This window comes from Phoenix dactylifera, chromosome 16 (genome assembly GCF_009389715.1).
Source record: "Phoenix dactylifera cultivar Barhee BC4 chromosome 16, palm_55x_up_171113_PBpolish2nd_filt_p, whole genome shotgun sequence".
In the NCBI taxonomy this organism is placed as follows: Eukaryota; Viridiplantae; Streptophyta; class Magnoliopsida; order Arecales; family Arecaceae; genus Phoenix; species Phoenix dactylifera.
The window spans coordinates 4,305,965-4,333,898 of NC_052407.1; the positions used below are offsets into that span (position 1 = coordinate 4,305,965).

The window sequence follows — 27,934 nt, forward strand, 5'->3', positions numbered from 1 at the left end:
AGAGTAATCCAATCCTTGGTAATCTTTATTTCAGAGTAATCCAATCCCCAATAATCTAAGATCAATGTATTTAGTATGCTATATTCCATTAATTAAAGCTTCAAAGTATCTATGAGTAATCTATTTGATATTTCATATAAATCCAAAATCACTGGTCATATAGTACTAAAATTACTTCTGATATATTCTATAAAAATATATTAATTAATTATATATATATAATTACTAATATACTAATTATTAATATATTACATAAAAATATATTTATTTTTTTATAAATTATTAATCCTATAATGATATACTAATTGTTATTATAGAATTAATATTTTTATACATACTTATAATATATTATTTTTAATACTAGTATTTATTTTGATTAAAAAAATAAGGCAAATAGAAATAATATATTAAATAATTTATTATATAAATATAAAGTATAATAATATATTTCTATTATAATTTAAAATTATTATTGAATAATAATATAGAAATAATATGATTAATAATATATTATAATATAATATATTAGAAATACAATGTATATAATATCAATATAATATTATATATATTATTGATATAATATATTAATATACTATTTTTTTCTGAATTGAGAAATAATTTCGTACCCAAATTTTACCTCAAGATCATTGCTTCAAAATGTTCTTAGATTTCCGATTTTAAGAATGAATATCACACCGCTAGGTTAGATGGTGATTTAAGAAGGTGGGGTGATTTGAGATCACTGCACTGCACCGTGGGATTACGGGGCAATCAAATATAATAATCTAGTCTTTCGATTATTCTTAATTTTGGGACGGTGACCTAGTACCAAATTCTTAATGGATTCGGATTGTATCTTTCGCGCGAATGGAGGATTCACCTTCCTTCGCGCGAATCTACCGTTGAATCACCCACCGCACAGCTCTCAAAGCGCTTCCAACTGCTCATCCGCCTGCTCTCCCTTCTCGTCTCTCACATATCGATTAGGGTTTTCTCTTCTAATCTTTTGCCAAATCCTCCGATCTCCGCCATTAGAGGACCTTCGCCCTCCTCTTCTTCGTCTCATTAGCCTCTCTTCCAGGTTAGATCCGTTCCCTTTCGTTGTCCTTTCTATCCTTCCATCTTTGGTTCTATTTTTAACCAGTTTCTATGTAAAGATCCCAACTTTTCTAATACGAGATCCCCAAAATTCCTCTTTTTTCAAGATTTTCCTTTCCCTTTGTTTGCCTTTCCTTGTTCATTTCATATTCCTTAAAGTTTCATCTTGTTAAATCTCAGAAATTTTGTTCTTTGTTATCATCTCTCAATCCCGTGAAAAATGAACTATTGCTTATTCTGTCTCGCAGATCGAAGTGCGACTGATTACTCTACTGGATTCTGTGGAAGATGGGGGTTTTGTATCGAGATTCTGGTTCATGTTGTTCCCTGCGAAGGAGTACAAGATTGTGGTTGTGGGTTTCGATAATGCTGGAAAAACCACGGCATTGTATAAGCTACACCTTGGAGAGGTAGTAACCTCCGATCCTACGCTTGGGAGCAACATCTAAGAGGTCGTTTGCAAGACAATATGGTTTGAGGTGAGAAAAAAAAATTGCCATTCTTATTTCCTTTCTAATGGTATTTTCTGTGGAGCTGCCTAAATTTGGATTTTGAAGGGACTCCTCCTCCTCTCTCTCTCTCTCTCAATCGCACAAAATGCTCTTTTTTGTCTCGATAGTTTTGTTCAAGATTGGTTCGGTCATTTCTTTTGAGGGTCATGTTTGTATCCTTTCTAGATGCCATGAAACGAGCATGAGTCCTGTTTTAAAAGGAAGCACTGCTCATCTATTAAGCCATAGTTACTGTGGATGTAAAGATCGTTTGCAACATGGAAAGCATATTTGATTTTGGTGAAGTCACTTTGGTTGGGGATTGTGTCTCTGGTGGCTTGTTAGTTGACAATTTGTTCCTTAAATTGTAATTGCAAATCAAACATCAAACATCATACTGTCCATTTTCTAATTTTGCCTAGACTCTGCCCACTTGTAGGGAGCCTTGGAGGATTGCTCCTTGGATGGATGAGCTTGAAATGTGCAGGCTATAAGCTAGGAATCCCTACCCATTAGATGGCCTTTCTCACATCATTTAGTACTAATTCATAGAGTTGACATCAGATTCAGTACCCTCACTTTTTTTTTCTTTTCTATCCTTTCTGCTTTGGTGGGGATAATCCAAACAGATTCTAAGCATCACATTACATTACAGGTAGGGCTGTCAACGAGCCGAGCCGAGCCCGAGCCTGGGAGAGCTCGGCTCGTTTCACAGAAGCTCAGGCTCGGGCTCGGTAACGAGCTCTATTTTGGGCTCGAGCTCGGGCTTGCTTGGCAAAGCAAAGGCTCGGGCTTGAACTCGTAATGCTCGTTTCAATTACGAGCCCGAGCTCGGGCTCGATAACAAGCTATTTTTCTCTACGTGATTAGATTTTTATGAATTATGGTGCTGAAATAAGATTTTTCAATGAAAGACTAGAGCTCGTTTGGGCTCGTGAGCTGCTCGGGCTCGAGTGTAAACGAGCCTCATATTGGGCTCGGGCTCGTTTGACTACTGAGCCGAGCCCGAGCCGAGCTTTTACCGAGCCGAGCCCGAGCAGCTCGGCTCATTAACAGCCCTAATTACAGGATCATGCGATCTGTGTGCAGAACTCCTGTTATTGGTGGTAACTGAACATCTAAGACTGTCGACACCTGAACCAACTAATGGCATCACTCTGAACTTCAATGGATCATACCTTGATAAAAGGTATGATTGTTGGCCTGGCCTACGTCTGGCTGCTTCAATGTTCTAATGAGCTACTATTTGCTGGCAAAATTGAGTGCCTATTTTTTTTAATATTTTGATATTGCATTGTGATGACAGCATGTAATGGATTGCAATAGCTAGACAGGGAGTGAAGATTATTATCATTCAAAATGATGTCACTATTTAAATGTTAACATACATACTTAAAGCATAATGTTAATAGTGGTTAGCTATAATGTTATAATAGTTGCTACAAAAACTATGATTTTCACAGAAAAAAGAACTGTGATCTGGGTGGGCAAGAAAGATCGAGGGCCTCGTGGGCAACATTCTATTGAGGTACTCATGCTGTCATTATTGTACTAGACGGCACTGATCGAACCCGGATCTCCATTATGAAAGATGAGCTCTTCAGGTTACTTCAGCATTGGGACCTCGAGCATTCTGTAGTATTGGTCTTTGCAAACAAGCAGGACCTTAGGGATGCCATGTCCCAAGCTCAGATCCCCTATGCACTCTCCCTCCATAGCATCAAGAACCATGACTGGGACATCAGGCCTGCTGTGCTCTCACAGGTGAAGGGCTCTAAATGATGACTGGGATGGATAACTCAGCGAGTCAGGGACAGTCCTGCAAGAACTTAGATTAAAGTTGGGGAGGTTCTTCTCATGTACCATTCCACAGGAGACTTTAAGTTTTTCTTGAGCTGTCGCAGGAGGCTTAAGTTGAAAGTTTAAGAGGCGAGTGTTATTTCCGTATGAGTCAGTGTTTTTCACCCTTTTCTCATTCCAATTCTGCAAATCAAATTATGGTGTATAAAATAAGGAGTTGGTTCGCTTCAAAAGAATTTACACTGTTGCATCGAAAACAAATTCTCTTTCAACACATCTTCTTTTCAAAACCATGCCAACAAGTAGTCTGAAACAATATCTACCAAACAAAAAGTCAAAAATAAGTATCACTGGATCTCCCTTTCAATAAGAATCACAGTATCCAGCACTTGCAGCCATGCAGATCTTGAGGTCCTTCAAACCACCGGTCCCAAGACGGGTTTGCAGGTCCAATTGTTCTGCGATTCCAGAAAAAGAGCAATATTATCAGAGATGGAACAGGAAAGTATACATTATATCTTATTCTATATGGGCACTAGTAAGGCTGAGGCTTTGATGATTACTCTGGAAGCAGAGGATCTGGCCTGCTTTCCACTTCAAGCAGCAATCTGGTTAGATACCAAACTTTAAAATCAGTTCCCTGTAACAGTATTTTAATTTTTAGAAGCATTAATGTCACTTGAAACTCTGCTATTTTACATACTCTTGCAAAGTAGCTGATACTCGTTCCGTTTTCTCAAGCTCTTCCAACTCTTCCTGTTCACAACAATTTTCATTGGACGATTTAGTAAGAAGAATCACAATAGTGCCTTAGAAGATGACAGTTTTTCTCACCATACAAGCTAATCGAATGCCATACAAAATCAGGAGTATTTTCTGTAGTAATCTAGGTACAGATATATGGAGATTATGGAGTGAGAAAAATAAAGCAGGATCCAAGTTCCATGTAACATAGGGGCATTCACATTTTGGTGCATTTAACATTTTCGATATGCTTTCCAGTTTTGCTTGTACATAATAACTTTTATTTCAGATCATCTTGCTAAAATAAATGACAAGCCTTGTTCCATCTATAATTAATTCAAGTGCAGCCCTTTGAAGCCGTAGATGGTTTAGTGCCACCAAACAAATTCCATATATACAGGCGATGGATTTGCTTTATCCTGGGGTACTTGTGCACAACTTTCTAGTTTTTGTATATTCGAATCGAAGTATATACATCGTAGCACTATCATAGAGGCACTAAACGTCAATAAAATGTTTGTCTTTTACAGTAGCACATGTAATGCTTGACTTGGAGAGAATAATAAGTTCCAGCCCCAACAAGTACCTAAGCACACATGCAAGTGTAGGGACTGTGTACAGGCACAACTACAATCGTTTGATCTTATCATATGTTTGGGACAGGTACAAGCGATGCAGGAATATGGATGATATTAAGAGGATATTGGCATATTGGAATCTGATTCTGACAAACATCATCCACCATAGAATAGGGAATAATTAATCGTAAACCCTGGGAACCTAGCTAAGGCTCCCCCCCCCCCCCCCCCCCCCCCCCCAAATAGCCAAGTAACCTAGCAACTTGATTTATACAAAGATGGTCCCCTAATGGATCTAAAATTGACTGAACATGATTCCCAAACAACAGGATGGCGGATAAGAATGATTTTATGACTTTAAAAAGACAAGGTATTGAGAGCAAATGATACATTATACAAGCTCGTCTATATGTTTGATTACCTATTCTGACACATTAGATATAGTATATTAAAAAGAGATAGATAGTTTCAAATTTAGGAATATTGTCTGTTGAAAGTGTTTTCAAACAGCCACTAAATTATTTTCAGTTAATTCCATAAAGTTTTAATTATTACAATGGCATAATTAAGTAAAAGGAAGCATTCCCTGTTTGTTATCCCCCTCAGCCTTTTACTTTTTCTCCTTGAGAACCTTGTCCTAAACATTGTCTCCTGATTTCTCTACATGATTTAACTATCTTTCCTGAACAAACACTCCTATTTGACTCAACTTATCATTTTGTTCCATTTCAATCAGTTTTCCGTAATCCAGACTCACACATCTGGCTCCATCTTCGCCTTCTTTACAACCTAGATTATTATTTGTTTGTAAATTGGCCTGAAAAGTTGTGTTATCCAAATTCCATATGTCATCCTGCCATTCCCTCAATTGTTTTTCTTTTTCCTTTTCATTGATTTTATTTTGTTTTGCGTGTACTTTAATTCAAGATGCTAAGAAGGAAGACAGAAGAAGCTATTGATCAGAATCATATTTCAAGATGTTAAATTTAATTTTTCAGATATTCAAGTTTCTCTATTTTATTATTTTATTCCATAAATTAATCTTTTCAATTCCATGTTTGGTACTTTAAAATGTTTCCATCTAATGATGTTTTTCTGAATCTGCTGCGATTTAGAGATATTAATTCTCTCTCTTCCATTTATCTAAGTTTCACTGCATCTTATTCTTCTGTTTACTGTTTCTTCTTTCTTTAAGTGTAACCCTGAAGCTTCTTCCTTTTCATTCTTCAGGATTTGTTTAGAGTTTAAACTCATGAGACTTAAAGTAGATCTCTACATTTTGTAACTACTCACCATAAAATAAGTCAAATAGCAATATCTTTTGCCTTTTACTTTTTCATTTTTCTCTTTTCTCTGTCTATTTAATATTTATACTACTTGTGTAATAAGACAACAAATTAAAGCTGATTCTTTTTTTTTCTTTTTTTTTGGGGGGGAAGGGAGGTGCGAGGAGAGGAGGGTTAGACTTATAATTTTAACATGGTTTTTATTATTTATTGAAATTAAAGAAAAGCATTAGTGAATATTTTGTAGTACTTTTTGATATGCTTCTCACATGGCCATTTACTAGTATTTGAAAACCTCATATCAAGTCATTTTATATGGCATATCTGGTTTCGTTGCAACCAATTTGTAAGCGTATAAGCGGTCACGTTATAGAACAATAAAAAAATGATAAATAACATTGCATATGAATATGTTCCTTAATGGCAAAAATTATAGGAAGTGTCAACATGTGATCCACAGCAATAACAACTTTCTTAGAATTTGACCAACCAAGCTTAGTTCTGCAATGTGCAAATCAAGTTCGGCATGAGTATGCCTACTTGTGTGGCAAAACCTCAGAAATATTCATTTGCATGCAGCCAATCATAAGATAACAAGCAGGTAAGCAAATGTTTAAACAGGGCAATAAACAATCGTGTTCAGCACCTCTCACCAAAACCACCCCCTAACTTTATGAAAAAACCTATGTCCAGTTCATTCGAAAAATGTGAATAGCTTGGCAGTCAGCAGCCTTTTGCAGTCTTGTAATACTGCAGCAACTGAAGAAAATCCAATCTCTACAATGTCACAGGTTCATCAGAATTTGGATCCTCTCTACACAACCATTAAAAGTGAAAAATTCCTCCTCTCTAGGTCTCCCAAGAATCCATAGATATATGAGAGAAGACTTTGCACATGACAATATCCTATATACAAGCACAACTGTGGAATCTATGGATCTTATCAGCAACAAGACAAGATTTAGACTGCAGCTCAAATCGAAAAGTTTTAAAGAAACACATATGCATCTTGTCAGCAAATCAGTATCTAAACAGCAGAAGCTTCACCTAACCTGTCAATAGATTCATTAATCATCACTCCTGACTATGAAGGCATCAAAATTGTGCTTGGGGGCACGACAGCAGACACTAGGTAAAGTTTGGACATAAAAGCAAGTGTGGGACTTAACAAAACATACTGATAAAGAAGACTTTGTGTTTCTTGACAAATTGCATTTCTGCAAATCTTAGATCAGCATTTCTCCCTCCTCAAAAAGTGTCCATTTTACCTCTCAAATATTCAAATTAATGTGAATTCCATCAAACTAAGCTTTATTGAATTACAATGCATAGCAGCGATGGCGTAGTTCATTATATTGGAAAAGAGGGGAAATGTTGTGCATCCCTTCTGCTTTATGCCTGCTGTCAGTTTTTATATGCAAATTAGTGTCTTCAGAAAAAAAGAGCCAACATAGTCCCATGTTCAGGTAACCTGAATATTTGAAGTTAGAATTCAAGGAGGCTATATGGTAATGACAGCACAACATCGAAATATGTTGATTGAGGTAATTCCTAACTAACAGAAAAGACCAATATTTATCTTTTTACATACTAATATATTGTGATTTTCAAATTGATGTCAGACAAGATGCCTCAGTTTGAATTTTCCTTCTCTTTTGTCAGTGTCTGAGTGGAAGTATTGCTGCAATAAGAATCAACCAAAGGGGCATCAAAGAGACTAGAAACTTTGCAGGCGAGCTACCAGCCTGCTGTTACTCTGCAAGATGTTTGAAAAGTTGAGTTGTTTTGGGAGCGCTTCTCTCCTCTTTCTCATAAATCCACTTAACCAAACATCCAACCACCATTTCCCTTGTTTCTGTAGCCAATAATCAACAGCTACTAGCATGTCCTTCATCAACTAGTATACTTTTTCTCAACAATTTATTTCCTCACAATCACTACTTGCTCTACCAAGATCAGTGCTTGACAAGATTTCAAATTTATCCAGGGATTGATAAATAGCACTTTTCCAAAATAATGAAGGAACTAATTACTCTCACTCCTTTCTCAGTGAGTTCTCCTATAAATCCATGAGTTTAAGAACCAGTCTGAGACGCCAAGATCAAATTTTTATATTGCTCTTGCAAGAAAACAACTGAAAAAGACAAATTTTGAACATACATATGCGAAGTCCATGCTCAAGAAAGAAGATTTTGATAAAAGGTAGGAAAAAAGATGCTTTACTCCTCTAAACTCAAATCACAAACACATTAAAAGGAGAAAGATTCCAACTTCTTTTTCACTTATCTCTCTTTATTCGTCTCCTTATCGATTAGGGCACTTATCAAAAGTAAAAGATTGAAAAGAGAAATAAGTAAAAAAGTAGGTCTGACCTACCTCTAGGAACCGCGCCTCCTGATCCAATCGCTTCAGCTCGGCTAAGATCCGGTGCTTCCCCCTGGTGTCGGCCGGCGGCGGCGGCTTGTGATCGATGGACGATTCCTCTACTCCATTGGCCTGCATCCTTGCTGTCCGATCGATCGTCCCCCTCCTCCCTCGCGAATCCGGAGGAACACCGGCAGAGATCTCTAGGGGTTCACCACCACCACCACCACCACCACCTCAGCGGCAGCCGACCACGTCCACTTTCCTCGTCCTTTGGGTACAAATCTGGCGAGCTTCCATTAAAGCACCACGGGCCGAAACGGAGATCCGAGCTCAGCGAGAAAGAGAGAGAGAGAGAGAGAGAGAGAGAGAGAGAGATTCAGATTTCTAGAATACTTTTGGATTTACGAAGGGGGAAGGAGCCAACATGAATAACGAAAGGGAGAGGGGGTTTCAGTGTTAATTAAAAAAAAAAAAAACTTAATTACTAAATTAGACGTTAAGGTCCGGCCTCATATTTATTTAACTCCCCGAATTTTTTCAAAAATACAATGTTACCCCTAACTTTATCAAATCATTTCAAATGAGCCATTTCTTCTGGTTAGATGTTGCGAATGACATGGCAAGAAGAATTCAGTTACAGTTCTAAGACATGGCAGAAAGAGATGAAATTGCCATGCCAGAATCTTGTTGTGGAAAATTTCCACTAAAATAAAAGAGGAAGAAGCTCTAGTTTGCTAAAAAGAAATAAAAGATCAAAAGAATAAAACTCGTACAAAGAGAGAAACAAGAGATCCAGATCGAGATCCAACTATGTATGCTCTACAAACTGGACCTGTTGATCCTTTCCAACAATTCTGATCAGGATGATGCTTTTATCCTACCCAACATTGAGCTTAGTATCATGGATCATTTTGAATAAGGAAGAAGTTATCAAAAATCAACAAGTTCTAAGATGATGACTTACACTTGGACCTATGCCTAGAAATGTTCCAACATCTTGCTGTTACCTGGGCCATTTTAGCTTTAACTTCTACGATGATGACTTAGGTCTCGTTTGGAACAATTTTGAGGGCCAAAAAGTACTTTCTGACCTTTCAAAAGCACTTTTAGATGAAAAAGAGTATTTGGTAAAATTTTTGAAAAGCTATTTTAGCTTTTGCAGAAAGCTGAAAATAGCATTTTGGGAGAAACTCTATTTTGAAGCTTTCCGATATCTTGCTATTATCTGGGCCATTTTACTCCTATTGAAGCTATTCCTGAAGATGTCTTGTCCATATTGCTGTTATTTAGATAACCTTAAAAGGAATCATTTGCAATGACCTCAACTATTTCTAGTCCGCCATAACCCAGCCATTGCTTAGTTAATAGCCAGACCATTTATGAATCAACAACATCTTGCATGCTAAGCAAAGATTAAAAGATGTTGCTTATCATATAACACTCTTGCAATCAAATCAAATCTTTAACCAAGCTTTTGGGACTGGAGCTTACCTAGAATCATGAACTTCGAAAATGCACAAAAAAGCGCTGAAAATGTCATGCTCAACACCAGAATACCAATAGGGCCTAAAATTGAAGCTGAACCCAATGCCATTTAATTATGTCTCTCCATGTGCAAATCTAAATATGGTGAGCAGTTTGATGCATTCGAAAGTACCGGACTGGGTAAGTGTTCGATAAGCAAATGAATGTATAATTATTCATATAGTACATTTGCTTATATAATCAATTGACATTCAAGAAGATAGCATATAACCTTGCTAATATATTACAAAATAGCCTACATTAAGTCTTCATCATTTGGGCTCCTTTAACAGTTTGTAAATAGTTTCTCTAGTAGCACACATAGCATTCTTCACTCTATTTTCATATGCATCAAACAAAGAAATTAAAAAAAAGATGGGCCTCCTCCCTAGAAAGAAGAAAGAAGAAAAATAAAGACAGCCAACCCACCCAGAAACTCTCTCTGGATTGGTCTCTATTTATGAATTTTTTTTTTTTTTGGTACATCAACAATTCACCCACAGCGGGTGTGAATACAATAGATAGAAGAAAAGAGTACAAGAAAAACAAAACAGAGACGTGGTTTACACAAATAAAATCTCTAAAATGGTAAGCCACATAGGATGCTACTAAATCTGCAACATTGTTGGTCTCTATAAAATTTTGAATGATGCACTTTTCCCATAAAAACAGATGGGGATGATCAATTTAGAGCTTTCCATCCTTGCAAACCATGTCAATCTTTTCCCTCTCTTAATCTCCTCTTATCTTTTTTGCCAACCAGTGCTCTTTTCTCTTGTATTTTGGCTAAAAATTCTCCGCAACAAAATACTGCTGGGGCAATTTTTTTCCTCTTTATTGTCTTTCTGCCATATCTAGGGCTGCAAATGAGTCGGGTCGACCCATGACCCGACTCAACCCGAATTTTAGGACTCATGGGGTCGGGCCGGGTCCTAAATTTAGACCCGTTCTATTTTTCGAATTGGTTCGGATCCACCCAATATTGACCCGGATCCGGACCCGACCCAACTCGACCCATTTTTTTGGGTTAGTTTTTTACTATTATATAGTGGATCTTTGAATATACAAATACATAGACTCGGACCCAACCTAGATCCGACTTGACCCGAATGACCCGTCAGGTCAAAATTTGTAAGCATGGATCCGACCCAATTTTTAACCGATTGGGTCTAGATCCAAAATTAGAATCCGAACAAGAAACTGAATTGGATGGGAGTCACTTAGGATCCGACCCATTTGCAGCCCTAGCCATATCTTGAATCTGTAGCCTACATCATAAAATACATGCCACCACTCATGCAGTTTCGTTTCATTTCATTTCATAATAACGTCAAAGTGATAGTAATGGCTTATTTAAAATATTTTTATAAGATCCGCGATAGCATTGCAATTTTTAAGTAGTTGGAGGCTCAAATAAATTTGAGACCGGCCTGTAGGGACTAATTTAGTGATCAAGTCATTCAAAAAAAAAGGCCCTCGTCTTTGTTTTTTGCTCCGTTCCTCCACGCTTTCTTTGGTTTTGTGATTTTTTTTTGTGGGTAGGCGCGTGGCCTTGTGATTGCTGGTTTAGGCCAGGAAAGCGAGACCGTGGTTTCCGGTTGCGATGATGAAGCCCCCTCCTTGCGTAACCAAAAAAAAAACCAAGAGAAAAGGCCACCCTCTCTTACCTCAGAAGAGGGGGTCGCCGTGGTGTGCGCCATGAGGGCGCTGAGAGGATGGTTTCAATAGCATCATCCCGATTTAACGGCTCCTTTCGAAACTATAATCTATTGTAGGTTGTTATTATTATTAAAATACTTAATTATTTATGTGCTTTGATAGATACAATCCAATTATTAAAATACTTTCTAATGTAAAGAGAGGCAGAGGACCATCCGATTTTTATTGAAGATTAATCGTATTTGTTGTAAAAATAAAAGGTGTCGGACTTAGTACCATATCGACTAGATAGCGAAGAGGTCTGTTTCTTAAATGGAGGGGGGCAACCCCTTTCTCTTTAGAGGCGCCTTTTGAGGGGCAAAACCGTGAGGGGTGGCGCCCTCCAGCGAGCCCACTGGCCCCGGAGCCACCGATCCCCAAAGCGGACAATACCTCTGAGGAGAAGCAGTCGTCTCCGCTGTTTGAGACCGGTGGGAACGAGGTCGGAGGGCGGCAGATCCCCTCGTAACGCTGGATGCGCAGACCGGAGCCTGACTTCACTCGACCCATCAATGATGAGATCGGAGGGCGAAAGATCCATAGCGCTGGACGCACGGGCCGGAGCCCGACCTCATCTTGACCTCCACAGTAGTTATGACAGAGATGAGGAGCAGAGATGTGTTATCTTATCAAGAAAAAAAAAAAAGGTACAAAAAAAAAAAAATAAATGATTCCAAACTAAATATCTGGTAACCAGAATAAAAAATGTTGTTGCTTATCCTGCTTCAATTATTTAGTGTAAAAAATTTAATTAACAAGGGTATATATGTTAAAGATGGAAATGACACGAGGATGCGCCCTCGGTTTTCTCAAATGCGGTTTCATACTAAAGACAAAAAGAGATGTCGAGTGGGTCAGATTCAAAGGCTTTTGCATTATATGGTAGTAAGAATATTATTACTATGGAACTACATTTTGTCTAGTTCAACCTGATTGAATCTTTGAAGAATAGAATAATATTTTTAATAAAATAAGGTATTATGTCACTGTTCGCATAATATCTTATGATTAGCACTCTTATTCAAAACAAAATGGCAAATGAAAACAAAACAATCGTTGTATAAAATGAAAAAATTGGTTCATGCGCTGACCCCATGAGCCAATTTTTCTCAGTACCAAGTATGGGCTGGGACTCGTGATATTTCTTCAGTATTGGTTGGCCGGCCGGCTTTAATCAAGCCTCCAGCTTCAGTTTGCAACTTTCTCAATATAATGGTGTATAGTTTCAGATAATAGATATTCTGCAAAGGAGATGATAACATGCTACAATACAACCACCTGAGATGAAAAGGTTAGAAGGAAAACCCAAACTACAACCATATGCAAGAAGATAATGTCGAATTATCTTTTTTGAGAGAACCAAGCGGTTGTTCCTTCTTCTCTCTATCGAGTTTTCTTTTTCGATTTTGTTGGCTGCACTCAAGCATGTATGGTGGCGGCTTTTGGCCATCCGTTTTATAAGGCAAGCCTGATGCCTTTTGCGACGGCAAATTGGACCCAGCCCTTTTGGTTTGAGCGTCTATCTATGCTTTTTTTCTCACTTTGTTTTGATTTATTTGTAGGTGGATTGCAACCTTTTTGCTCACAATCTAGGATGAGTTAGAGACCAAATCCACCTCCAATGATGATAAAAACAAAAATTCAATCGAGATAGTCTTCATGTGAAATAAATTAATTTTTTTAGGCAACCCTAACGAAAGAGAGTAATACCAACTTCTGCCTATAGGAGGGCCGTCAACCAGGCACATATTTCACCTCCAATTGCTGTTAGCTGGACGTTTGTTACATGAGATTTGCCAGTGAGAGGTGTTCGTTGTTATGTTATTATTTATTTCAATTTATGCCACTAGAATTTTTTCTGCATGTGTGTTTGTGCTTGTGTGCGTGCGAGGGGTTGAATGGTATTCTATTACTGGACTTGTCTTGATCTTAAATTTTAATGACTTCCATAAATGTTTTGTATGGAGAAAGATTCGTATGAAATATTTGTATAGGAAAGTGGAATGAAACAATTGAGATCCAATGCCTTCGCTTAAATCACATCATTTTTTGTAAATCACACTTGAAACAGTGCTCCTCATCCGCTATCCTAAGTGTTGTGATATAGTAATACCTCTTTTTCGTAATTAGAGATTTTAAATTCAATTCCTGCATGTTGCATTTCCCAGAAAAAAAAGGAAAAAATTGAACTTGAATAATTATAGCTTATTTGAGCTGCATCTGCTTTCTCTTTTTTTTCAAAGAAAAATAAAATAAATCTTTGAACGTTAAATAAATATTTTTTTTCAGATTTTAACGAATATATTTTATCAGCTAGTAACAACGACACACATAAGTTCATTTTAGATCTGAATTGAAGCCACTAAGATCTATACAACGGCCAATTTTTTTTTTTTTTTGGGTGCTAAAACAGTAAATCACAGAGAATTTTAGGCACCTTTTTTTTTCAATATATGGCACTTCCAAAATGATTAGCCATATATGAGACCACCAGTCTACAGCCTGATTAGTCTCTCTGGATAGATCCGAACCCTTGGGAAAAAATCATGGGAAAAAAATCATGGGACAAACGGCTTTCCGGAAACCAAAGGAGAAAACAAACGGCTATAATCTCCCTGCATACAGAAACGGCTGTTGACTCCGGCTTGGGTGGAGCACCACCTGTCTAACGCTCGCACGCGATAATCCCCACGTGTCCCGCACAACCCTTTCTCGCGCAAACACGTGCACACTCCTCCACACACGTGGCAACTCATTCTCTCTAACTTTTACGCTACCCAACCAAGCAGTAGTAAGCGGCACTTACCGTCCTCTGGTGCCACCCGCTTGATCTCCTCCTCCGGCAAACCATGATCTCCCTCGGCCTCCTCAGAACCTCCGGCCACCTCTACTCCTCGGCCTCACGGAGCTTATCCTCTCCATCCTCTCTTCCCCATCTCAAACCAGTGCTAGGCTCAACAAAGAAGGCCTACCAAGGCTCTCCGGCTCCGATGTTCCTCTCCGTCAAGTGGATCGACCTGCCGTCGGATATCGAACCCCCGCCCGGGGTTGACCCGCCGCCGCTCGGGACGCCGGTGCCCAGGCCCGGGCCGGACTTCCCGAGGCCGCCCATCCCTTCGCCGCCCAAGCCGGACATCCCGCTGCCGCCGCCAGATGTCCTGCCTCGCCAGCCTCCCCCGGAAGTCGATCCGCCGACTCCGCCAGACATAGTTCCACCACCATCGCCGCCGCTGCCGCCGCCGCGGCAGCCACAGAGGGAGCCCCCCGGTTCGGTCCATGTACGCTGTAGTTGCTGGTCAGCGTTGTGATGTATGTGTGACGAACTTCTTCGTCTGAGTTCTTTTTGGTCGTGTTTGCTGTCGAAAGAAATAGTGTTTGTTAATTTCCGAGCGTCCAAATTAATAGGTCCGATTGGAAGCCATGCACATTAGGCTGAATCTGTCCATGGGAACTCATCATAAACATTAAATATGTTAGAAAATATGGTCATTCGGAAACCATTCTAATTTCGATTTCAATCGCAAATTAAATGCACATTTAATCTATCTGTCCCAAATATCCTCTCTTCTCCTCTCTCTCTCTCTCTCTCTCTCTCTCTCTCTCTCTCTCATACATTTTTTCTTTTCGGAAGAAGGGGGGAGACTGGCTCCACTCCTTTTGTTAAGTAAATGAGGGTACTGCAAGAGAAACCCAACAAAATACCATGATTGCTTAAAGAGCGAAAGACTAGCCAACAAATATAAGTCCTTCCATCAATCATAAAAATCAATTTTCAAATTTGAGCCATACCACGTTATGATCAGGAAAAATTAATTTCAAAATTTAAAAAATTCTCATGCCAAAAAGTTTGCTAAAACACAAAACTCTGAGAATTTGCCGAATTCATGGTTGTCCGAAGACTCAATTACAATTAAAAATCAATTGACAACTAGAAAAAATCTCCCATCAACAAGCCAAAGTGTTACAATGTAGAGAAAGCTCCATTGAAATCATGTGTGTTATAACCACAAGCCACATGGCAAGGAGAGAGATAAAGAGGCAGGGTTTTACCTGACTGGGAAACCATTGTAATCATGGATGCCATAGTCCGTTTTTAGCAGAGGAATTAATTATCCATTTCTCAAGTTTCTATTTTCATAGGGGTGGAAAAGTCATAAGAGAGGCAGGGACAACAATAAAGAGAAAGAAAAAGAGATAAAAAGGAAAGAGGAAAGGTGCAACAATTTAGGATATCATCAAAAAAAAAAAAAATTAACCAAAAGGTACTATTTAGATTTCTTGGCCCTATATAAAAATTCAAAATCTATCTGGTGCATAGCTGATGTGGGACTAAACATATATTGTATGGGTCATCATATACTCTTTTTATCTAAGTTTTGGTATCCTTATCAAGCTAGAGTCCAAATCTATGTAAATCTATTCATAAGTATCACTAAATCAATCACAAATACTATAAGTGGGCCGTGGTCAGCTTCAATAGACATATGCTATAATATTTTCTAATTCATATGGACCGTGGGCTGTGTATTTTTTATATCATTTATAATAATTTAGAATCTCATTCAAAAAAACTAACCAGAATGTGTTATTTGAATTCTTTGGTCTTGTATAAGTATTCAAAATCTATCCAATATATAGTCGATGTAAAACTAAACATACCTCCATAGAAATTCCTACAAAAAGTACAATCGAGGCTTACAAGTGGGGCATAATTGCACCTTAAATCATGAGAGAGAGTTGAGAGGGAAGGAATAGGGGCTCAAGCCTCTCATGAGGGGGAGAGAGAGAGGGGGTGGAGGAGGGAGGGAGGAAAGACAAAAGGAGTGGGGAGAGGAGGGGAAGAAAGGCACAAAGCCAGGAGAGAAGTGGATGAGGAAAAGAGAAAGAAAGAGAAAGGAGGAGGATAAGGGTAGCATCGCAAGGGATTCGACCACAATGGGGCAAGGTGGAGGCTTACGGAAAATGATTCCTAAAGTTTATTTCTCCAAGCATGAGATGTATTATACATAATCTTCTCTCTAATAGCTATTAGTTAATCAATTTAGCATCTTTCTTTTAAAGGCTAGAAGGAGGCTAGGGTCCTAACCTTAGCGACGGCATATTATAGCTATATTGCTCAAAATATTTTTTTTCTTAATGAACCACAAAAGAATTAAAAGCACATTGGGAAAAAAGTAATATTACATTCACAAAATAATTTTTAATTATATGAAAAAACATTTTTTTTAACTCATGTTTCTGTTACATATATTTTCTAGGTACCAAGCACAAGCTCTTTTACCAGCTATACTTGCAATCGCAAGCAAAAAATAAGAGAAATGATATACATACAACTCAGTCAATCTACTTTTGCCAAATGATTGATCACATTAATAGGATGACACAGATATATAACTTATTTACTTCCCTCCTTCTAATCCTAGAATAAAGTATCCTATGATGTTTTAGAAATCATTTAATACTGGATTTTTAACATCCAGGTTGTTGTCCATCTCTTTGGATAGTGATCGAGACCGTAATGAATTGAGATCATAGTTTATCTCCGCCAACATAGTAATTTGGTAAATATGAAAAAATGATATTTTCTGAGATCTTGGCCAATATTTTAGGACCTAGGTATCCGAATATTGGATAAACACTAGATTAGCAATCAATTTATATATTACTTTTGAAATTTGTTAATCAGATGAAATTAAAAAGGTAAATATATAATAAGAAAATATTGACTCAACTCAACCCAACTCAACCTTAGTCCCAAATTAGTTGTGGTCAACAAAATATCGACTGAAATAATAAATCATATTGATCAATATCTCGAGATTTATGAGTTTATAATAGCTAGGATAATAGGGATTGATATTTGACCATATCTTTTATGGGAGGTGTCTAATACCTACACAAATCAAGATCTCAGCCGGAATAAAAAGCTTGGTTTGGTATACAATAGAGCAAAAGATAAAGATAAAAAAGCCTTATCAAATAAATTCCCAATCAAGAAAGGAAAGATTGACCAATCATTTCTTCTCTTTGCACAACAATCTCGTGATTGTACTTTGGAAATCTCTAATAAGTTAAAATGATAATAATAATAATAATTAGATCTTGTGAGTTCACACATATTTCTTTAGTCTAAATTTAGGAAAAGGGCATGTTCTGTTATGGCTTGTGAAGCAGGTATGCTCTAATACCGTTTGCGATGATATTAATACCTCATTTAAAAAAAATAACAATTAGTTGAAGTTTATTATTTGGAATCTTTGGATCCTACTTAAGTATACAAGAGTTCTTCGATGTACAACTAATACGTGATGAAACAAGTATCCGTACTGGTTCTCACATTGATATGCAACAAATACACTCCCACCTTAAGCTGGTAGGAGCCCATTGCTTCTTTTCTAATAAAAAAAAGCTAAATTAATTAACATATACAAGATTGACACCCCGGCATGCAATGGATGGAAAGATATTGGAAGTCGAAACATAATTTCAGCTAGTAGAAGAATAATAAGAACTTGAAAAATAAAATTAAAAAAATATATTATAAGCAAAATATGTGTAATAATTATTGACCATCTTACTTTTAACATCTAACTAATAAAAAGATCACCAATAATAGAAAAGATAAATTATTTAGCGCGACAGTTGAATATTTGAACTTAAGCAGTTTTTTCGTTCTTGTTGTAGCATTCATCTCGTGATTGTTTCAATCTATAAAAAAATAGAGAAGAAAAAATTAGTAATATTTATATGTTCCGCATGAATAACTAGAGAAATAATAAAGTTTTAATCTTTTATTAGATTGATCATACTAATCAATAAGTTATAAAATAGAGTGGCTTTCTTCAACTAGATCTATTTAAACTATGCCATATATAGCCCAATTAAAACTTACAGGTGATGAGGTGTCGATTGTTATGAATGTTAAAACATAGATGTAACATTCCTACAATATTTTCTTAACAAATTTTACCAGCTTTATTAGTCCGGCCTCCTATAAATAAACACAAAACACTATATTAATATATTTATTATCAGAAAATACTACTTAATTATAAATATAAAACCAAAATATAAAACTATAAATATAAAATTTATACATATTTAAATATAAAACTAAAATTTATGTCTAATGAATATGTATTATTTAACTTCTACGTCTATACATTACAGCTATAAATATAAAAATAATATTTATATTTGTGAACTAAAAAATTTAAGGTTGGGCTAAAGTAACAGGATATCTAAATTATAAAATATCAACATGCAAATAACTTTATGGGTATTCATAAGTACCCATGGCAAAACCCACTACTAACTTTAGCGATCAAATTTTAGTCTCCAGTCACTTCCAATTTATATCTATAGCATTTCCAATATTTTTATTATAGAAAAATGAATAATCAAGAAATAATAAAACATTCCAATTATAAGAAAAATAAATAATTGAAGGAATAATAGAAAAATACAATAGTAACTCTCCTAATTACATCAATTGCCTATGCACAGACTAGCAATTCAATTGCAGGAAGAAATAGAAGCAATATTTTTGGGTCTTCTACTATCTTCGATCATTGTAACACTAAATCTGAGGTCAAAATTATTTATGTGTGAAGAAAAATAAATAAACAGCAAAATTTTTCCTTTGTTATGTTTCTAAAAGAAATAAGAAATTGAATTTTTTTTGCTTCCTTTATGCATGATTTTTTTAAGTGCACAAACAAATCAAGCCAAAAAAAATAGTTTCTTATTTCTTGTGGAAATTTATAAAAATGAAAAATTTTGAAAAATCCAACAAAAAAAGGAGTCCAACGAAAAAAGGGAAGATTTTGAAGAGACCAACAAAAAAGAAAGGAAAAAAGAAATGGTTGTCTTTTTTTGGCTTAATTTTTTTGTGTGCTAATTTACTTATGGTATTTTTTTGAAGAGCCTAACGGAAAAAAAGAAAAGATTTTGACCAACCAAAAAAAAGAAACGATTGTGACTTATTAGACCCCGTTTGGGGAAGCTGTAAGCAGTAGGGCTTTTGGAAGTAGAACTTTAGAAAGTAAAGCTTTTAGAATTAAAGTTTTTATAAAAGGCTGTTTGCTGTTTGGTAACTATAATTCTAAAGTACCGTAGAACTTTAACATGTGTTTGGTAAACAAACTGAAAAAGTACTTTTGGCATGACAAAATAACCATAAAGGACATTACATAGTATTATACAATAGAGCATAATAATTTAATACAATATTAAATTATTTAACATAACATATCAATATATTATGATATAATGTAATATAATATTCTATTTATAATATAATATAATAAAGGTACACAATATTATAATTATTAGCGTAAATTAATTTTTCATCCTCTCGATGACTATGGGATAATGTAACATAATATTAAATTATTTAACATAACATATTAATGTATTATGATATAATAAAATATTATATTATATTTATAGTATAATACAATAATAAAAGTATAAAATATTATAATTATTAGCGTAAATTAATTTTTCATTCTCTCAATGATTATGGGATAATTTAACATAATATTAAATTATTTAATATAATATTATATTTAATATAATATTATATATGGGATATAATAAAATATAATATTATATTTATAGTATAATACAATAATAAAGGTATAAATATAATAATTATTAGCGTAAATAATTTGCCATCCTCTCGATGATTGTGGGATAATATAACATAATATTAAATTATTTAATATAACAAATTAATATATTATTATAAGTATAATATAATATTATATTTATAGTATAATACAATAATAAAGGTAAAAATTATTACAATTGTTAGCGTAAATTAATTTTTTACTTTTTCGATGACTAAACTTATAAAGGACATTTTGTGTAATTATTTGATTTTATTATGGATATTTTGGTCTAAAAAAATATTATAACTTAAAACAGCTTTCCGACAACTTCTAAAAGTGCTTTTTCGGAGGATTCAGAAAGTTGTTTTAGCTTTATGGGAAAACTGAAACAACTTTTCAAAAATTTTACCAAACACTTTTATTTTATCTAAAAGTATTTTTAGATGACCAGAAAGTACTTTTTGACCGTCCAAAAGTCCTCCCAAATGAGGTCTTATTTTATTTGTACGTGGAGTTGAAGAATCCAACAATAAAAAAAAAAAAAGAAAAGAATGAAGAGTCCAGTGAAAAAACACAGGAAAGAAACTGTTGGGTCTTATTTTATTTGTTCATGGAGAAGGTGAGGAAAGAAAGGATTTTATTATACATGAAAAGAAAAAAAAAATTACTAGTTTTGTTTGAAACCTCTTGCTCATATCTCTCATGCTATTCTATAATATTTCTTTAGTAGATCCTCTGGCAATCCAAGGGAACATTCAAATACCTGTCCCATAATCATTATTGTAGGTACTTTTAATGGATTGAAGATCACATCAATAGATGTTCCATCTTGTAAACACGACATATTTTGTATAAATTTTTGAAATGATTAGATATTGGGTCCGTTAGGGACTATTGTCCCGAATAGAATAGCAAATTTTTTTTTATCTTACTATTTAATAACTCATAATCATATTTTTTTTAAAAAAAATATTTACTACTTATAATTTTAAACAGATTTTTTTCTAAATACTTAAATACTATTTAATAGATAAAAATAGAATAATTTATAATTCTGATTCATGCGGTAATATAATTTCGAATTCATTTCATTTGAATTGGTACTTTTTTCATCGAAGAGACATCTAATAAATTATAAAAAAAATGGCTATCTTTATTCTAATGCATGAAAAAAAGCCGATTTACCCGTAAATTTTTACTCATGAAGAGTTGTGTTTTATACAAATTTTTTTATTTTTTTTTAAATTTAAAAAAAAATCATGCTTTCTCTCCCCTCTTTATTTAATAGATATAGAGATTTTCATTGAGAAAATATTTTTGGAATTTCTGAACATGTGGCAGAGCTTCGTGCACATATGGTGTGGCGTGGAAAAAACACTTCTTCCTGAAAAAAAAAAAGTTATTTACCATAAAAAAAATTGTTTGGCTATCTCAAACACCACAAAATTTGTGGTAGTCTTTTTGTTTTGGTGTGCACCGAGTCTTGGACTCAAGCAAGCTGCTCTATCCTCTCTCTTTACTGTCTCTCTTCCTCCCATCTCAAACGCCTGGGAATCTGGTAAGAAGTCCTTCCTTCCTCGATCCCTAGCTTTCTTCTTCCCTTTCAAAAGCCCCCTTTGTTTTCCCTTCGAATCATGACATTCGAAGGGAAGAAAAGGTGAAAAAAGACTACATTTTTCCCCCACAAGTGGCATCGTATTCTCATCAGAGTTGAGAAACCACAGCCTTTTAGCTTCTAAATTTTGTCTGTCTCCGTCCATCTGTCCTCCAATCTCTGATAAAAGACTCGTTTTTTTTTCAAGCAATTTCTTTGTTTTTCTTCAGCTGTTCATGGAAAAGTAGCTCTTTTTCTTCAGTAGAATTAGAGCTGTGAACCGTCCAAGATCGGATTTTTCTCTGCGGGTTTTCCTCCCTTTATCACTCCATGGCTTCCTCGTTGCTTAATGGAGCGGAGAACATCACTCTCTCTAGAGGGAGAGCCCCCAACGGGCTGGGTTTATTGGGGTCTTCTCTCCACGGAAGATGCCTCCCGAAGATGAGAAGGGTGTCCTTTAATGTGAATTCTAGGGCTCGATCCATGGTACCCAGATGTAGCCTCTCATCTTCCAGGCCATCCTCCCAGCCCAGGTTCATTCAGCACAAAAAGGAGGCTTTTTGGTTCTATAGGTTCCTTTCCATAGTGTATGACCATGTCATAAACCCTGGGCACTGGACTGAGGACATGAGGGATGATGCCCTCGAGCCGGCTGATCTCTTCGATCCCAGGTTCAAGGTGGTGGACGTGGGCGGTGGGACGGGATTCACCACTCTGGGGATCATCAAGCATGTGTACCCCCAGAATGTTACAATTCTGGATCAGTCACCGCACCAGCTTGCCAAGGCGAGGCAGAAGGAGGCCCTCAAGGAGTGCACCATCATGGAGGGAGATGCCGAGGACCTCCCTTTCCCCACCGACTCCGTGGACCGGTATATCTCTGCTGGAAGGTAAATTTTCAGTGACCTCTTCGCACCGCATTTGCTCTCCTGAATTCACAGTTGAGATCTTTCTTCCTTTTGTAAATTTGTATTTATACTTCGCCGCATAGATTTGATTGGATGATCATATCTCAGCAGCAAAATTTTACATTCTCTGTTGGTGTTGGTCAAAATTATCAATCAATAGATATCTGAGATGTGATGATATGGTTCCAATACTGATGAGCTGATACCTGATTCCATATTTTGCATATCAGATGTTTGAAATATTGTTGTCAGCCTGATCAGCATGCTCGATAATTTACTCCAGAATGAATGATGTCTTGATAGCAAATGTAGGCTTCTATCCAATTTAGGTGCAATTAATCATCTTGTATGTAGGCATTGTATTTGCCGATTTGCTTTCTGGTCCTTCTTCAGATATTAGTATTTGGAAGCTCCTACCTGGGATGTGCTTCTGCTTTGAAATCTGTGGAATTTCACTTCTGGACTTGCTTCCTGGTTGCTTCTCTACTTCAAATTTTGGAGACTTCCCCTCCTTGCTCTCGGACCTGGGTTTGCTCCTGGACCAACTTCCAATTCTATTAATTAAGCTTCATATGAGATTAAAACAACTTAATGAAAGTTTGAAATTACTAGTTTGTATATATTTTAACATTTATAGGCATCACATGGATGTGTAATAGAACTCTTTTACGTAAAAAAAAAAAATTGACTTAGATCTGTTCTTGTGTTATGATATGTTTTCTACTATACTCCTTGAAATGTAAGAGGAATTTATGTTGAATTACATAGATAGATTAATGTAGACCCTACATTTTCTTTGATAATGTTGGCATTATCATCATTCTCCAGTATCGAGTATTGGCCCGATCCGCAACGTGGAATCAAGGAAGCATACAGGGTGTTGAAACTTGGAGGAATAGCCTGTGTGATTGGTCCTGTATACCCAACCTTCTGGCTCGCTCGCTTCTTTGCTGACATGTGGATGCTCTTTCCTAAGGAAGAAGAATACATTGAATGGTTTCAAAAGGCTGGATTTAAGGATGTTAAATTGAAAAGGATTGGTCCCAAATGGTACCGTGGTGTTCGTCGGCATGGTCTGATTATGGGATGCTCTGTGACGGGTGTGAAAAGAGCATCTGGGGATTCCCCTCTGCAGGTTTTTTTTTTTTCTAATTCATGATATAAATATTTTTTAAGCACCCATGATGCTAAACTCATTTCGCTTGTTTATTATCCTGCATTATTTCCCTTTATTCAATGCTATCTGCTTCAGTATTATTATCAGTAAAAGGACAGACGGAGAAAAATCTCTACATGCTATCAAACATTTTTAGGAAATAGTCTCCTTGTCTATTTGCTATGTTTTGATGATTTTGTTTTCAGGATAGAATTACAAATAGGTTACATTATTTGCTTAGGTTCCTGAAAAGCACACTGCTACCTCTGCCATGCTACGTAATTGATATTTAGTGGATTGTGCTAGTAATCAATCACAAATCTATTGTAATTGTTTAATTTTATGCACCTTCAACTAATAGCTCTCCAATAGGTGGCATTTATCAAGTCATTTCTGAATTGACCATGCCTATTAATCAAATATTAAAACATATGCGGTTTGTCTGGTTATATAAACTTGTAGTTGTTTCTTTTATTTAGGGGCTATGCCGATGCAACCTTAATATGGTACGAGTGGCATTTTAGGTTAAGATCTCGCTCTTCTTGCTTCAGAGTGGAGTTTATGAAAACATTAACTTTATGTAAGTCAGTCATATTTAGAGAGAGGTCAAGATTAATGGGTGAACTGCTTCTCTCATAGGCCACCTTCTACTTTTCCTGGTGAATTATGGATGGTTCTGTCTGCCTTAGTTTCTGCCTTCATGTAAGTTGTGGTTTTGTAACCTTGAAGAGAAGCATTATTTTCTTATGTTTTCATATTCTACCTTTGCTGTTTCTTATTGGTGAATTTAAAAGCTTTTATTTTTTTCAATAATTTATTTAAAATAATAGCTCACTAGCATGTAAGTATCTATTAATTCTAGTGTTTTCCAAGTACTAGTTCTTTTTGTACTCACTAGAACGACAACATCATGGACCATAATTTTTCTTATCTTGATCTGTCTATCTCAGTGTAAATGTTTGCCTATAAAATCACAATCCAGTTTAAGAATCTTGGGGGGGCTTAATCATCTTTAAGCTTTAAGTTGGTTGACTAAGTTCCATATAAACCTCATAACTGTGAAGGATCTGGTTAATCCCTTTCTATGCCTTCGTGAGTTTGAGTCAAGAAGACACTACTTTAAGCTAATCGATATGACAATTTTGTTATTTTCTTCAGTCATTTTGTTTTTCTAATTTGCGGTACCTAAAAAATAATACAAATAAAATAGAACATATGGAATTTAGTTCTATTGAGTGAAAATAGATAGTGAATGGATAGCTGGAGTAATGATTACCATTATCTTAGATTATTTCATGGAAGAACAAAGAGAAATTAAAATATATGAGTTGAGTAGGTGGAATAGTAAGATGGGTAAGAGATACTTAGGGTAAGCATTTGTATGCAAGGCCATTTTGAAATGTAGAGTATCCTGAAAAAAGATAGAGCTAATTAATGAAAGGATCAAACACGAGAAAATATTTAGAAAAAAATTTGATGTAAAAAATAGCATGTTGAAATTTTGTTGTAATTGATTGCTGAATGAGTCCAATTTATCTAAAGGCCCTGCTACTCCTAGAGAACCATATTTGCTAACAAAGGATAAGATGGCCATCGTAGGTGATTCAAGTCCAAAAAGGAACCCTGACTTGCAAATCGATTCTTTTAAGGTTACAGATTTTGGACTCCCCAGAGTCCCATATCAATGCATAAACCACTCCAGACCACAAGCCTAGTGACTTTTTTTTTGGAGCCATTACTTGCAAATCAACTCTTTTAAGGTTTCGGATTTTGGACTCCCCAGTCCTCCATGTCAACGCATAGTAGACCACTCCAAACCACAATCTTAGTGACAGTTTTTTTGTATAAATCAACCAGCGACCACATTAGTACTTTTTCACACTATTATTGGGCGTGATAAGACTTCAAAATTTTGCCAAAATAGTTCGGTAACACTTCGTATGGCTGGCCTAGTATTCCTCTCTGTCTAAACAATCTTAGTTCTCATGGTACTTATATAAAGTGATTGGTAGGAGCTCCTTGTTTGATTCACACACTTACTTCAGATTTCTTTTCCATATATAATAAAAATCACATAAAACCTGCTCAGACATGATATAAAAGTAGTTGACTAAGAAAATTCCGAAGTAGTGAGAACATATAATCTGGGAAGTCATTCATAGTAGTGCAACTCGGGTATAGTAAAGTTGCTTTCTGTTCTTCTGTTTTAGTCCTTAAAAAACAAAGAACTTTCTCACATATCATGTTCAGAAAAAGTCTTGCTCAAGAAAAATGTTAATTACATGTACCTTGTTATAAAGAAGATCTGAAGCTACCATGTATAAAGGCCTGAAGATATTTATGATGAAGAATGGTCCTTTTTAATGAACTTTCAGAAAAGGAGGCATCAAAACTCCATGATTGTAACATGGATTTCGTCGAAGCATATGAAAAAAAATTGTCGATTTATAAATTGTTAGGATTCTCTCCGTTTGTATTGCAATTTCTTTTATCTTCAGTGAACTAGCTTTCATATGAACTTTCAGAAATGATGCCATCATAACAAATTCTGGTGTACTGATTCCTTTCAAGTGGCCAACTTCCTAAAAAATATTAAGGAAAATAAATGACAGCTGAACAGAACTAGGCTGACCATGACCAAAAAACTACAATTTGCTTACTAAACGAGTTTTGTAGGGACCAAATGCTAGTACTTGTCATGGCACTTTATGCCTCATAGGGGTCCATTGCATTAAGAACTAGTAGATCACACATGAATCCACAATTTCTGCATCTTTAAGGATTCTTATAAACCAAAAAAAACATGAATCCACAATTCCTACAAGGTAACATCTCGAATCATTTGAATGCAATCAGCTATCCACGAGCACCATCTTTTAGAAAGAAGTCAAAATTTCTCATCAACCAATCCATCGAACTTTAAGAGATTCTGTTTGAAAGCTTTATCAAAGTCAGGCTTCAAATGGCCTTGCTTCTCCCCGTAAGAGTGTTATAGAATGGCTTGAGCACCTGGGAGGCCATCTATGATTTTTGTCATCCCTAATCTCTTATGTTTAACCTGATCAGTTTAGTTTAAACTTTAAAACCTAAGTAACATCCAGACAGCACCTTTAATACAATTCTATGAACTAATTGCATGAATTTTGTATAAACCAATAATCCATACCAAAAATGTCACATTCAGTGATGCTGTTCACCAGGTGGATCTGTTTACACTATTCACAAGGAGAAAAAATCACTATGCTCCTCAAGATTTCAAATGGGTACTCCATAGCCGCTTCATACTTTTAGGCCTGAAGTTCCTGGTCTTCATGGTTTATGTGCCTATGAATCATAGATTAGATTTGCCAAAAAAGCCTCATGCTGCCACATAATATAAGGTGTAATGCTCTAGCGTAAACTGGGAGTGCCAAATGAATTGCTTCCATTAGCTTGAAAAATTTATATAGTGAACGAACAGAGAAATTCCTCATTTCCATATACATCATGTACAAAATTTCTTTTTTTTCTTTTTTTGATGAAACAGAGGAAGTGAGGGTCTCCCCTGGGTTTGTTTTATTAGGAATCATGTACAAAATTTCAGTTAATGCTTTATGAACCTATTACAATCTTCTGATTATAAGATTATTTGGGTCTTTGTGCAGCTTGGTCCAAAGGCTGAGGACGTGAAGCAACCTGTGAATCCATTTGCCTTCCTCTTGCGTTTCATCTTAGGTACCATTGCAGCAGCATACTTTGTGTTGGTGCCCATTTATATGTGGATTAAAGATCAGATAGTCCCCAAGGGAATGCCAATATGAGAGAGAGAGAGCTTGAAAGGACAGCATGGTTTGTGATAATCAAATAATGCATGTACTTCTCCATGTAGGCGCTTGTTTATTGTCTTTACTGCATTGTTACCTTTCTTATATCAATCAGGATTAGCTGAGTAGGAGAACAATAAAATCTGATGGTGCTTTTATGTGTCAATGTGCTATACAAAGATAACACATTGTCATCTAGTTGAAAGCAATTTGCCATGTAATTATGCAGGATATGGTATCCCATTTAGAATATATAATGCAGTCATGAGCTG

At 35.9% G+C, this 27,934-nt stretch overlaps 2 protein-coding genes and 1 long non-coding RNA gene across 6 annotated transcripts; 2 read left to right on the forward strand and 1 right to left on the reverse strand.

Moving 5' to 3' along the window:
* Positions 1 to 879: 879 nt before the first annotated feature.
* Positions 880 to 3,526, forward strand: LOC113463320. 2 transcript variants are annotated; one of them, XR_003387380.2, is made up of 3 exons: positions 880 to 1,081; positions 1,347 to 2,244; positions 2,658 to 3,038. It is a non-coding gene; the product is annotated as an uncharacterized LOC113463320 (long non-coding RNA). The 2 variants fall into 2 exon arrangements; XR_005506434.1 differs by lacking the exon at positions 2,658 to 3,038 and adding an exon at positions 3,053 to 3,526 and having other exon boundaries at positions 882 to 1,081; positions 1,347 to 1,577.
* Positions 3,527 to 3,528: 2 nt separating this feature from the next.
* On the reverse strand, positions 3,529 to 8,835 carry LOC103716168 (guanine nucleotide-binding protein subunit gamma 1-like). The gene is made up of 4 exons (XM_008804058.4): positions 8,374 to 8,835; positions 4,093 to 4,145; positions 3,953 to 3,997; positions 3,529 to 3,847 (listed from the first exon to the last, which is right to left on the reverse strand). The coding sequence occupies exons 1-4, from the start codon at positions 8,497 to 8,499 to the stop codon at positions 3,763 to 3,765; spliced, it is 309 nt and encodes a 102-aa protein (XP_008802280.1). The 5' UTR covers positions 8,500 to 8,835; the 3' UTR covers positions 3,529 to 3,762.
* Positions 8,836 to 21,615: 12,780 nt separating this feature from the next.
* Positions 21,616 to 27,893, forward strand: LOC103716169 (2-methyl-6-phytyl-1,4-hydroquinone methyltransferase 1, chloroplastic). Of its 3 annotated transcripts, none has more exons than XM_008804059.3 (4): positions 21,616 to 21,759; positions 22,026 to 22,685; positions 23,532 to 23,838; positions 27,504 to 27,893. In XM_008804059.3, exons 2-4 carry the CDS (start codon positions 22,126 to 22,128, stop codon positions 27,657 to 27,659), a joined length of 1,023 nt encoding a protein of 340 aa, XP_008802281.1. In that variant the 5' UTR covers positions 21,616 to 21,759; positions 22,026 to 22,125; the 3' UTR covers positions 27,660 to 27,893. The 3 variants fall into 3 exon arrangements, with proteins under 3 accessions (XP_008802281.1, XP_008802282.1, XP_017700452.1); XM_008804060.4 differs by having other exon boundaries at positions 21,662 to 21,759; positions 22,004 to 22,685; XM_017844963.3 differs by lacking the exon at positions 21,616 to 21,759 and having other exon boundaries at positions 21,766 to 22,685.
* Positions 27,894 to 27,934: the final 41 nt, after the last annotated feature.

Bases quoted from the DNA above. Each gene is read 5' to 3' on its own strand.
- LOC103716168 (XM_008804058.4), bottom strand. From the start codon at position 8,499: ATGCAGGCCAATGGAGTAGAGGAATCGTCCATCGATCACAAGCCGCCG. The intron at 4,146-8,373 runs GTAGGTCAGACC...TGTTGTGAACAG, and splicing joins AGGAGGCGCGGTTCCTAGAG to GAAGAGTTGGAAGAGCTTGA. The intron at 3,848-3,952 runs GTAATCATCAAA...CTGGAATCGCAG, and splicing joins CCAGATCCTCTGCTTCCAGA to AACAATTGGACCTGCAAACC.
- LOC103716169 (XM_008804059.3), top strand. From the start codon at position 22,126: ATGGCTTCCTCGTTGCTTAATGGAGCGGAGAACATCACTCTCTCTAGA. The intron at 22,686-23,531 runs GTAAATTTTCAG...ATCATTCTCCAG, and splicing joins CGGTATATCTCTGCTGGAAG to TATCGAGTATTGGCCCGATC. The intron at 23,839-27,503 runs GTTTTTTTTTTT...GTCTTTGTGCAG, and splicing joins CTGGGGATTCCCCTCTGCAG to CTTGGTCCAAAGGCTGAGGA.